This window comes from Ranitomeya variabilis, chromosome 5 (genome assembly GCF_051348905.1).
Source record: "Ranitomeya variabilis isolate aRanVar5 chromosome 5, aRanVar5.hap1, whole genome shotgun sequence".
Classification (NCBI taxonomy): Eukaryota; Metazoa; Chordata; class Amphibia; order Anura; family Dendrobatidae; genus Ranitomeya; species Ranitomeya variabilis.
Genome location: NC_135236.1, coordinates 681720535 through 681733892, shown reverse-complemented (window position 1 = coordinate 681733892; position 13358 = coordinate 681720535). Strand labels below are relative to the sequence as shown.

Here is a 13358-nt window from a genome sequence, read left to right as displayed (position 1 = left end):
CCCACCACCAGTGATCTGTTTTCCAGGTGCCGCAGCCTGTGTTAGCTATAATTAATCCCGGCCCCATCACAACCACAATATAGCAGCACTTCACAGCTCCGAGGCTTCCCAGGGTCGGTGGAGGAGATTCTCATTGACTTGCATGGGATGGGGGAGGGGATTCTGCATTCAGGGAGACCACATAGAAGCAGCTGTGCGCTCACACATGGACGCTCTCCTCCCCCCACACACAGAGGCTTGTAATCAGTCCCCTTCTGTAATTAGGACAGGCCCGGCCTCTGGCACTGTTCCCTCCACACATCCCTATTCTCCAAATGGGGAGGAAAAAAAAAAATATGTAAACCAGGAGGGAAGTGCAGCAGCAGCAGCGGCTCCTTGTCTGCTCCCTCCAGTGAGAAGCTCCTTATTCAGCTCATTATCTCCCCGCTGAGCTCACAGCAAGAACCAGGAGCTGTCAGCACAAATGGAGCCCACCGGACACAACAAGGCCAGGGGGGGGGGGGATGGGAGGAGCGGAGCAAGATAGGGGGCAACCGAGATCCGACCCCGCACCGTATATTGGGAGGTCACACAGATCTGACCCCGCACCGTATATTGGGAGGTCACACAGATCTGACCCCGCACCGTATATTGGGGGGGTCACACAGATCTGACCCCGCACCGTATATTGGGAGGTCACACACAGATCTGACCCCGCACCGTATATTGGGAGGTCACACAGATCTGACCCCGCACCGTATATTGGGAGGTCACACAGATCTGACCCCGCACCGTATATTGGGGGGGTCACACAGAGATCTGACCCCGCACCGTATATTGGGAGATCACACAGATCTGACCCCGCACCGTATATTGGGAGGTCAGACAGAGATCTGACCCCGCACCGTATATTGGGAGATCACACAGATCTGACCCCGCACCGTATATTGGGAGGTCACACAGAGATCTGACCCCGCACCGTATATTGGGAGGTCACACACAGATCTGACCCCGCACCGTATATTGGGGGGGGGTCACACAGAGATCTGACCCCGCACCGTATATTGGGAGGTCACACAGATCTGACCCCGCACCGTATATTGGGAGGTCACACACAGATCTGACCCCGCACCGTATATTGGGAGGTCACACAGATCTGACCCCGCACCGTATATTGGGAGGTCACACACAGATCTGACCCCGCACCATATATTGGGAGATCAAACACAGATCTGACCCCGCACCATATATTGGGGGGGGTCACACACAGATCTGACCCCGCACCGTATATTGGGAGGTCACACAGAGATCTGACCCCGCACCGTATATTGGGAGGTCACACAGAGATCTGACCCCGCACCGTATATTGGGAGGTCACACAGATCCGACCCCGCACCGTATATTGGGAGATCACACAGATCTGACCCCGCACCGTATATTGGGAGGTCACACAGAGATCTGACCCCGCACCGTATATTGGGAGGTCACACAGATCTGACCCCGCACCGTATATTGGGAGATCAAACACAGATCTGACCCCGCACCGTATATTGGGGGGGGTCACACACAGATCTGACCCCGCACCGTATATTGGGAGGTCACACAGAGAGATCTGACCCCGCACCGTATATTGGGAGGTCACACAGATCTGACCCCGCACCGTATATTGGGAGGTCACACAGATCTGACCCCGCACCGTATATTGGGAGATCAAACACAGATCTGACCCCGCACCGTATATTGGGGGGGGTCACACACAGATCTGACCCCGCACCGTATATTGGGAGGTCACACAGAGAGATCTGACCCCGCACCGTATATTGGGAGGTCACACAGAGATCTGACCCCGCACCGTATATTGGGAGGTCACACAGAGATCTGACCCCGCACCGTATATTGGGAGATCACACAGATCTGACCCCGCACCGTATATTGGGAGGGGTCACACAGAGAGATCTGACCCCGCACCGTATATTGGGAGGTCACACAGATCTGACCCCGCACCGTATATTGGGAGATCAAACACAGATCTGACCCCGCACCGTATATTGGGGGGGGTCACACACAGATCTGACCCCGCACCGTATATTGGGAGGTCACACAGAGATCTGACCCCGCACCGTATATTGGGAGGTCACACAGAGATCTGACCCCGCACCGTATATTGGGAGGTCACACAGATCTGACCCCGCACCGTATATTGGGAGGTCACACAGATCTGACCCCGCACCGTATATTGGGAGATCACACAGATCTGACCCCGCACCGTATATTGGGAGGTCACACAGAGTCTGACCCCGCACCGTATATTGGGAGGTCACACAGAGAGATCTGACCCCGCACCGTATATTGGGGGGGTCACACAGATCTGACCCCGCACCGTATATTGGGGAGATCACACAGATCTGACCCCGCACCGTATATTGGGAGATCAAACACAGATCTGACCCCGCACCGTATATTGGGAGGTCACACAGATCTGACCCCGCACCGTATATTGGGAGGTCACACACAGATCTGACCCCGCACCGTATATTGGGAGATAAAACACAGATCTGACCCCGCACCGTATATTGGGGAGGTCACACACAGATCTGACCCCGCACCATATATTGGGAGGTCACACACAGAGATCTGACCCCGCACCGTATATTGGGAGGTCACACACAGATCTGACCCCGCACCGTATATTGGGAGGTCACACACAGATCTGACCCCGCACCGTATATTGGGAGATCACACACAGATCTGACCCCGCACCGTATATTGGGAGATAAAACACAGATCTGACCCCGCACCGTATATTGGGGAGGTCACACACAGATCTGACCCCGCACCGTATATTGGGAGGTCACACACAGATCTGACCCCGCACCGTATATTGGGAGGTCACACAGATCTGACCCCGCACCGTATATTGGGAGGTCACACAGAGATCTGACCCCGCACCGTATATTGGGGAGGTCACACACAGATCTGACCCCGCACCGTATATTGGGAGGTCACACAGATCTGACCCCGCACCGTATATTGGGAGATCACACACAGATCTGACCCCGCACCGTATATTGGGGAGGTCACACAGATCTGACCCCGCACCGTATATTGGGAGGTCACACAGATCTGACCCCGCACCGTATATTGGGAGGTCACACAGAGATCTGACCCCGCACCGTATATTGGGGGGGGTCACACAGAGATCTGACCCCGCACCGTATATTGGGGGGGTCACACACAGATCTGACCCCGCACCGTATATTGGGAGGTCACACACAGATCTGACCCCGCACCGTATATTGGGAGGTCACACACAGATCTGACCCCGCACCGTATATTGGGAGGTCACACAGATCTGACCCCGCACCGTATATTGGGAGGTCACACAGAGTCTGACCCCGCACCGTATATTGGGGGGGGTCACACAGAGATCTGACCCCGCACCGTATATTGGGGGGGTCACACAGAGATCTGACCCCGCACCGTATATTGGGAGGTCACACACAGATCTGACCCCGCACCGTATATTGGGAGGTCACACACAGATCTGACCCCGCACCGTATATTGGGAGGTCACACACAAATCTCACATTTCATTCCTGCAATCAAACCTCCATCTTCCCAATTGCACATAATCCTTTTTTAGTGTTGGTCGTATCGTCCGCCGCCGTTTGGCAAAAGGGGATAAAATTGGCAAATCTCCACCCCGAGGACCAGTACCAGGATCGGGCTGCACGTGGGTCAGATCCTCCGAGCAACACGAGATGCTAAAAAAAGCGAAGACAACTCTCCCCCACCCAGCAGCCACACCAGCGCTGCCCAGCAGCCACACCGCCCAGTAGCAACACCGCCACCACCCAGCAGCCACACCACCCAGCAGCCACACCACCCAGCAGCCACACCACCCAGCAGCCACACTGCCAGACCGCCCACACCCAGCAGCCACACCGCCCACACCCAGCAGCCACACCGCCCACACCCAGCAGCCACACCGCCGCCACTCAGCCACACCGCCCACACCCAGCCCGCCGCCACTCAGCAGCCACACCGCCCACACCCAGCAGCCACAACGCCCAGCAGCCACACCGCCACCACTCAGAAGCCACACCGCCCACACCCAGCAGCCACACTACCCAGCAGCCACACCGCCCCCACCCAGCAGCCACACCACCGCCACGCCACCCAGCAGCCACACCACAGCCGCCCAGCAGCCACACCACCCAGCAACACCGCCGCCACACCACCCAGCAGCAACAGCGTCCAGCAGCAACACCGCCGCCACCCAGCAGCCACACCACCGCCCAGCAGCCACGCGCCACCACCGCCCAGCAGCCACACCGCCGTCACCCAGCAGCCACGCCACCCAGCAACCACACCACTGCCACCACCCAGCAGCCACACCGCCCAGCAGCCACGCCGCCGTTGCCCAGCAGAAACGCCACCGCCATTGTCCAGCAGCTACACCACCGCCATTGCCCAGCAGCCACGCCGCCGCCATTGCCCAGCAGCCACGCCGCCGCCATTGCCCAGCAGCCACGCCGCCGCCATTGCCCAGCAGCCACCCTATAGCGGGCATTTTCTCTGAAGGCTGTGCTGAGGGGAGGGGGGACCCAATTAATTTGTGAGCCGCTGATGAGGCTCTGGCCTTTGCTCGGCATCTGACTGCCTGCTGCTGTGATCACATGGCCCCGCATCAAAGGAAACAATCAGCAATTCAGCGAGTAAATAGAAAGCAGACCTCCGGGATGTGAGGCCAAGAAATCTCCACCAAATGTGAAAAAAAAACCCCGCGATCAGCGGCGCCCAGGAACCCGACGATGACGGAGTCACTCACCCTCGGGTGGGATCCAGGGCGATCGCTCGGGGCTGATCCAGTTCTTGCCAGAATATAACTTTCCGTAAAGTTCCATCCAAGTTAGAAACTTCTATCCGGTTGGTCTCCGAGTCCGTCCAGTACAGCTTCTCTCCCAACCAGTCACAGGCCAGTCCGTCTGGCGACACAAGTCCGCCGATCACCACGTCCTGCGAGCCGCCGCTCTGGTTGAAGTTGATCCTTTTTATGGCTTCCTCGCTGACGTCGCTCCAGTAGATATATCCACGGAGAAACACAAAGTCCACGGCGGCCGCGTCCTCCAGGCCCGTGACCAGGACGGTGGAGTTCCCCTTAATCCCGGCCGCGTCCACCAGCCGCAGGTCACGCCGGTTGGCATAAAGTAGTAAAGGCGAGGCTGCAAGGAAAACACAGGAGAAAGAGGGTGAGTGCAGAGAAACACAATGGGTGGTCCGATTACTAGGACCCCCGCCGCTACTCTGAAATGTGCCGGTGTAATGGAGCGCCTGCACAGCAGCTATAACCACTGTCTACGCGGTGCTGGCCGGAGACCGCCGAATACGCCGCTGCCCCCCGATAGGACGATCAAGGTGGGCCCCTAGTGGTAAGACCACCCAAGGAACTTATCACTCATCCTGCACATACAGAACTCACAAATTAACTGGAAACAAACTATTTCAATTATGTTCACTTTTTCAGGTGCAGCCTGCAGTGTAAAGAATGGAGGTTTTTATCCTCATCTTCCCATGGTTATACTGTACATGTAGGCAGGAAACCCTCCATGCTTTATACTGCAGGACGCATCAGGAATAACAGCATATACTGCAGGTTCTGTCACTATGGGAGATGAGGAGGAATGAGGGGAATCATTTAGACCCCGATATTGAACACAACCCGCCCCCCACTATGTCCAACACACAGGAGCAGACGCAGGACACTCCAGAATCGCACTGACAGTTCTGATCCGGGGGTCTCACATCCCCCGATGACCGGACATGTGAAGCGCAGACCCTGCGGATATAAAGACTTCCAGGTGTGGGGGCAACAGCTGAGCGCAGGCTCAGAAAACACATGGAGTGCAGGAATCTGCTGGCAGCAGCCCCCGCTGTCCTGGGGTGACCCCATCTGCACCACTGCAATGGTGGGATCCACCCTGTAGTACTGGGGTGCCCTGACCCACGGCGGCTATGAATGGACGTGAGCAGAGGGCCACAGAGCGAGCGAGCAGAGGGCCACAGAGCGAGCGAGCAGAGGGCCACAGAGCGAGCGAGCAGAGGGCCACAGAGCGAGCGAGCAGAGGGCCACAGAGCGAGCGAGCAGAGGGCCACAGAGCGAGCGAGCAGAGGGCCACAGAGCGTGCGAGCAGAGGGCCACAGAGCGTGCGAGCAGAGGGCCACAGAGCGAGCGAGCAGAGGGCCACAGAGCGAGCGAGCAGAGGGCCACAGAGCGAGCGAGCAGAGGGCCACAGAGCGAGCGAGCAGAGGGCCACAGAGCGAGCGAGCAGAGGGCCACAGAGCGAGCGAGCAGAGGGCCACAGAGCGAGCGAGCAGAGGGCCACAGAGCGAGCGAGCAGAGGGCCACAGAGCGAGCGAGCAGAGGGCCACAGAGCGAGCGAGCAGAGGGCCACAGAGCGAGCGGAGGGCCACAGAGCGAGCGAGCAGAGGGCCACAGAGCGAGCGAGCAGAGGGCCACAGAGCGAGCGAGCAGAGGGCCACAGAGCGAGCGAGCAGAGGGCCACAGAGCGAGCGAGCAGAGGGCCACAGAGCGAGCGAGCAGAGGGCCACAGAGCGAGCGAGCAGAGGGCCACAGAGCGAGCGAGCAGAGGCCAGAGCAGTGTCACCATCCGGACAGACATCTGAGCAGTGTCTGTACCCGACAAGAACCTTTTGTCAGTGACTTTCAACCCTTCACTTGCTGGAGAGGCAAACAAAGGTGGCCGGCTTCTGGCCACGTGTCCGCGGCTGGTTTGGCTCCTCTGTTCTATGATTTCTGCCAGTAACCACTTTGTGCTTCCACCTTCTCAGGAGCTGAGGATCTGCTACAATGTGTCCCATCAGCAGCCATCAGGATGGATTACACAGATCTGCCTGTGAGATACATTGTAACAAGGCCCTGAGTTGTGACCTGTGGTTTAGACACCGACCCTATATTAACAAAACAATCAGTAATATGTAACGGGAGGTGATCTGAGATCAGCGGCGCCCGCCAGGAAGTGATGTGCAATCTGTGGTTTCCAGAATTGTGGGCCCCCCACCTCCAGTGCGGGGGGCTGGGGGGGACTCCAGGACCACCTCTATCATATGGTAATGTGGTGGCCTCTTCATCAACAGTATTTTGAGTTTTCCATTGAGGAAAGAACTCCTGAATTTTACTGAAGGAGGAAAAATCCTGGATCACTGCCCCCAACAAAGCCATTAGCATGCAAATGAGAGGGGGAGGGGACGCTTACTGATCAGTCCAGCAGCCAAAACAAGCAGCCAGGTCCTGCACCCTCCCAAATACAGCCAGACACACAGCCTGACACTACAACCCCCATCATGCACATGGGTACAAACGGGGGGGGGGGTGACACCCTGAGAAACAGAACATCCAAGCTGCCCTACACATATACAGGGGAGATGACCCCCCCCCCAGATCACATCCCTAGTAACCTCTACACCCCCCACATTACCACAGTATTACAGACCTGCACCCCCCACGTTGATGCAAGATCCAGGCAAACAATCTCAGGAACCCCAAATTCTCATAACTGCAAACCCAACGCCCCAGGACCCCCGCTCTAATCATAAAAGCCAGTGCTTAATCCCACTAGTTTCCCATGAACCCCAAAATCCCCCTCCCCTCCCCCACCTCACCTGTTCCCAGCACTTGATTTACTCCTTGATTCTTCTGATCTGAGCACTCCTACCCCCAATCCTCCCAAGTTATTCCCAGTCCCCGAATTCTCTCCCCAATTATTCCCAAGTTCTCCCAGTCCCAGCACTCTCCTCCCAGGTTGTGTCACGGACTCATCCAGGGACGGTCCCGCTGCGGTCCGGTCCGATGGGCGTCGCGGTCCGGTGTCTCCCATCTTCTTACGATGACGTCCTCTTCTTGTCTTCACGCTGTGGCTCCGGCGCACTGCAGTACTTTGCTCTGCCCTCAACAGGACAGATCAGTACGTCTGCGCCGGAGCAAAGACAAGAAGAGGACGTCATCGTAAGAAGATGGGAGGCCCCGGACCGGATGCCCATCGGAACCGAACCGGGACCGCCCCTGGGGGAGTATAATCTAACTCGTCTTTCTTAGGCTACGTTCACATTTGCGTTGTGCGCCGCAGCGTCGGCGCCGCAGCGCACAACGCAAACAAAAACGCGGCAAAACGCACGCTAAAACGCTGCGTTTTGCGCCGCATGCGTCCTTTTTGGCCGAAAGTTGGACGCAAAAAAAAAATGCAACTTGAAGCGTTTCTTGCGTCCAACGCTTGCGGCCATGCGGCGCAAAACGCAGCACAACGCATGTCCATGCGCCCCCATGTTAAATATAGGGGCGCATGACGCATGCGGTGACGCTGCGGCGCTGACCGCAAATGTGAACGTAGCCTTACCTTTCAGGTTACATCGGGGGCTTATCTACAGCATCACAGAATGCATTACAGAATGCTGGAGATAAGCCCCCGATGGCGGTGGCCACAGCTCATTCTCGAGTTTTGGGGGTCACAGGTTCCCTTTAAACAGCATAAATCATACAAACACTTATGCTCAAAAGTTTACACACCCCGGCAGAATTTTTGCTTTCTTGGCCTTTTTCCAGAGAATATGAATGATAACACAAACTTTTCCTCCTCTCATGGTTAGTGGTTGGGTGAAGCCATTTATTGTCAGACTATTGTGTTTTCTCTTCTTAAATCATAATGACAACCCAAAACATCCAAATGACCCTGATGAAAAGTTCACACACCCCATTTCTTAATACCGGGTATTGCCCCCTCTAACATCAATGACAGTGTGAAGTCTTTTGAGGTAGTTGTGGATGAGGTTCTTTATTTTCTCAGATGGTAAAGCTGCCCACTCTTCTTGGCATAAAGCCTCCAGTTCCTGTAAATTCCTGGGCTGTCTAGTATGACCTGCGCACTTGAGATCTCCCCAGAGTGGCTCAATGATACTGAGGTCAGGAGACTGAGATGGCCACTCCATAACCTTCACTTTGTTCTGCTGTAGCCAATGACTGGTCGACTTGGCCTTGTCTTGGATCGCTGTCATGTTGGAATGTCCAAATATGTCCCATGCGCAGCTTCTGGGCTGATGAGTGCAAATTTGCCTCCAGTATTTCCGGATTACGTGCTGCATTTATCTTTCCTTCCACTTTGACCAAGTTTCCTGTGCCTTTGTAGCTCACACATCCCCAAAACATCAGCGATCCACCTCCGTGCTTTACAGTAGGAATGGTGTTCCTTTCATCATAGGTCTTGTTGACCTCTCTCCAAATGTAACATTTATGGTTGTGGCCAAAAAAGTTCAATTTTGGTCTCATCACTCCAAATTACCATGTTCCAGAAGTTTTGAGGCTTGTCTCTGTGCTGTTTTGTGTATTGTAGGTGAGATACTTTGTGGCATTTACGCAGTAATGGCTTTCTTCTGGAGACGACCATGCAGACCATTTTTCTTCAAGTGCCTCCTTATTGTGCATCTTGGAACAGCCGCACTGCTAGTCATCAGAGAGTCCAGTATTTCAGCTGATGTTATTTGTGGGTTTTTCTTTGCATCCTGAATAATTTTCCTGGCAGTTGTGGATGACATTTTTCCTGGTCTACCTGACCGTGGTTTTGTTTTACAGAGCCCCTGATTTTCCATTTGTTAATTACAGTGTGAATGCTGCTGACTGGCATTATCAACTCCTTGGATATCTTTTTGTATCCCTTTCCTGTTTTATACAGTACAACTACATTTTCCCGTAGATCCGTTGACAATTCTTTTGCTTTCCCCATGACTCACAATCCAGAAACGTCAGTGGCTGGATGAAAGATGCAAGAGTCTGTCTGGATCCCAGAAACTCACTCAGCTTTTATGCGCACACACTGATTACAAGCAAACAGGTCACAGGTGAGGATGTTACCTTTAGTATCCATTCACACTCATTTGTGTCAACTTCTGTGCATGTTATCAGGCCAAAATCACCAGGGTATGTGAACTTTTGATCAGGGTCATTTGGATGTTTTGTGTTGTCATTATGATTTATAAAAGAGAAAGCACAGTAGTCTGACAACAAATGGTTTCACCCAACCACTGACCATGAGTGGAGGAAAAGTTTTGGTGTTATTCATATTGTCTGAAAAAAGGCCAAGAAAGCAAAAATTCTGCCGGGGTATGTAAACTTTTGAGCACAACTGTATATACATGCATTGCCTCAATAAACAAACTGCATAATAGCCCAATAGCATCATGGATCCTTTGAAAGCACAGGTGTATTAAGAAACCATGTCCAAACATGTAGATTGACACTTATCTCAGAAGGGCTGGTACCCCATCCTGATGCATTTCCCCCCTATTGCCAATCCAAATGGGGTTCATCAGGGGAAATGGGAACGTGAGCCACAGGCAGCATCTGTCACCGACCGCTGCGCACGTTCAAGAGGGCCCAGATCCTTCTCTAAACATTCCGCCTGAGCAAGATGGCTCCAGGTGCCATGTGTACAGGGACGACTTCCAGAACCAGACGTGCCCACTGGAACCGAGTATGCGCCCGAGCAAAGGCCTCACAGGTGAAGAGCAGGGGTGCATGTAGGATAAGGCCCAGATGATTGGGCCGGAGGCCATCACAACATGCACACTCCTCATCACAACATGCACACTCCTCATCACAACATGCACACTCCTCATCACAACATGCACACTCCTCATCACAACATGCACACTCCTCATCACAACATGCACACTCCTCATCACAACATGCACACTCCTCATCACAACATGCACACTCCTCATCACAACATGCACACTCCTCATCACAACATGCACACTCCTCATCACAACATGCACACTCCTCATCACAACATGCACACTCCTCATCACAACATGCACACTCCTCATCACAACATGCACACTCCTCATCACAACATGCACACTCCTCATCACAACATGCACACTCCTCTCCTATCTAGAGGGGCAGAGCCTTTATAATACACGGTCAATGATTAGGTCTTTAAAAGGGCAGCAGGTCACATAAGGCACACGATAAACTGCACATGACGATGCCGAGTTATGGATGATGTCAGCGAGTACTTGTATACAGAGGGGTAAAGAGACAGAGAGAAAACAAGGGAATAAGAAAATATATAAGTAATGAACGGTCCCCAATGGGAGATATGGACCCAACAACAAATAAAACTAGTGAAGCCAAGTTGTTTGTCTATGTTCTCCCGGTCGCCGCACTCTCCCCCTGATTCTTCCCAGGTTCTCCCGGTCGCCGCACTCTCCCCGATTCTTCCCAGGTTCTCCCGGTCGCCACACTCTCCCCGATTCTTCCCAGGTTCTCCCGGTCACCGCACTCTCCCCCTGATTCTTCCCAGGTTCTCCCGGTCGCCGCACTCTCCCCCTGATTCTTCCCAGGTTCTCCCGGTCCCCGCACTCTCCCCCTGATTCTTCCCAGGTTCTCCCGGTCGCCGCACTCTCCCCGATTCTTCCCAGGTTCTCCCGGTCGCCGCACTCTCCCCCTGATTCTTCCCAGGTTCTCCCGGTCGCCGCACTCTCCCCCTGATTCTTCCCAGGTTCTCCCGGTCGCCGCACTCTCCCCCTGATTCTTCCCAGGTTCTCCCGGTCGCCGCACTCTCCCCCTGATTCTTCCCAGGTTCTCCCGGTCGCCGCACTCTCCCCCTGATTCTTCCCAGGTTCTCCCGGTCCCCGCACTCTCCCCCCTCCCCCTCAGGTTCTCCCGGTCCCCGCACTCTCCCCCCCCCCCTCAGGCTCTCCTGCTCCCCGCAGTCTCCCCCCCTCAGGTTCTCCCGGTCCCCGTACTCTCCCCCCCTCAGGCTCTCCCGGGCCCCGCACTCTCCCCCCCCTCAGGTTCTCCCGGTCTCCGCACTCTCCCCCCCCTCAGGTTCTCCCGGTCTCCGCACTCTCCCCCCCCTCAGGTTCTCCCGGTCTCCGCACTCTCCCCCCCCTCAGGTTCTCCCGGTCTCCGCACTCTCCCCCCCCTCAGGTTCTCCCGGTCTCCGCACTCTCCCCCCCCTCAGGTTCTCCCGGTCTCCGCACTCTCCCCCCCCTCAGGTTCTCCCGGTCTCCGCACTCTCCCCCCCCCTCAGGTTCTCCCGGTCTCCGCACTCTCCCCCCCCTCAGGTTCTCCCGGTCTCCGCACTCTCCCCCCCCTCAGGTTCTCCCGGTCTCCGCACTCTCCCCCCCCTCAGGTTCTCCCGGTCTCCGCACTCTCCCCCCCCTCAGGTTCTCCCGGTCTCCGCACTCTCCCCCCCCTCAGGTTCTCCCGGTCTCCGCACTCTCCCCCCCCTCAGGTTCTCCCGGTCTCCGCACTCTCCCCCCCCTCAGGTTCTCCCGGTCTCCGCACTCTCCCCCCCCTCAGGTTCTCCCGGTCTCCGCACTCTCCCCCCCCTCAGGTTCTCCCGGTCTCCGCACTCTCCCCCCCCTCAGGTTCTCCCGGTCTCCGCACTCTCCCCCCCCTCAGGTTCTCCCGGTCTCCGCACTCTCCCCCCCCTCAGGTTCTCTCGGTCTCCGCACTCTCCCCCCCTCAGGTTCTCCCGGTCTCCGCACTCTCCCCCCCTCAGGTTCTCCCGGTCTCCGCACTCTCCCCCCCTCAGGTTCTCCCGGTCTCCGCACTCTCCCCCCCTCAGGTTCTCCCGGTCCCCGCACTCTCCCCCCATCCCCCGGTCTGTCCAGTCCCCGCACTCTCCCCCATCCCCCGGTCCCCGCACTCCTCCCCCGGTGGTCCCGCACTCACCCCTCAGCAGGCAGCTCAGGCTGCAGACCAGCAGGCTCCTCAGCACGGCGCCCATGTCGCTGTGTGTCCGCTGCACATCGCGCTCACTGCCCGGTTCTCTCCCCGCGGCCTCGTCCCCGCTCCGGACCCTCCATGCTGCGTGTGAAGCCGCAGCGGACTCTTTTCCTCTTCTGCTCCAGCGGCGGATTAATTTGTTTCCCAGTCCCCGAGCCTCTCACTGCTGTGCCAGAGCGGGACCGTCCTCACTAACCGCGGATCTCTCCGGTGCTCGACGCTTTGTATCCTGTATCCGGCGCTTTCCGGTCAGCTGCGCGCACAGGAGAAGAGGGCGCGGAATTCCGCAGGGACTACTTCCTCTCCTCCCTCCCCCTCTTCTGCGGCCGGAACTACATTCCCGAGGCCTCCTGTTCTCCGTGCGGCGCAGACCGCGGGCTGCGGACCCGGGAGAGGGGCGACGGGACACGGGGGACGGTGGAGAGGGGGGACGGGACACGGGGGACGGTGGAGAGGGGGGACGGGAGGACAGAGAGGGGAGAGAAGGGGGACGGGAGGACAGAGAGGGGAGAGAAGGGGGACGGGAGGATGACGGATGCGAGAGAGGGAGGACGACAAGAGGAGGACAGGA

At 56.5% G+C, this 13358-nt stretch overlaps 1 protein-coding gene across 1 annotated transcript in view; it reads right to left on the bottom strand.

Annotated features, from left to right (window-relative positions):
- LRP6 (LDL receptor related protein 6) overlaps positions 1-13034 on the bottom strand; it is a 39571-nt gene extending 26537 nt beyond the window's left edge. Inside the window, exons 1-2 of the mRNA XM_077267142.1 lie at positions 12734-13034; positions 4811-5204 (exon numbers count right to left, since the gene is read on the bottom strand). Coding sequence (XP_077123257.1) covers positions 4811-5204; positions 12734-12788 — 449 coding nt within the window. The 5' untranslated portion in view covers positions 12789-13034. The remainder of the gene's footprint in view (positions 1-4810; positions 5205-12733) is intronic.
- Between the last annotated feature and the right edge of the window lie 324 nt (positions 13035-13358).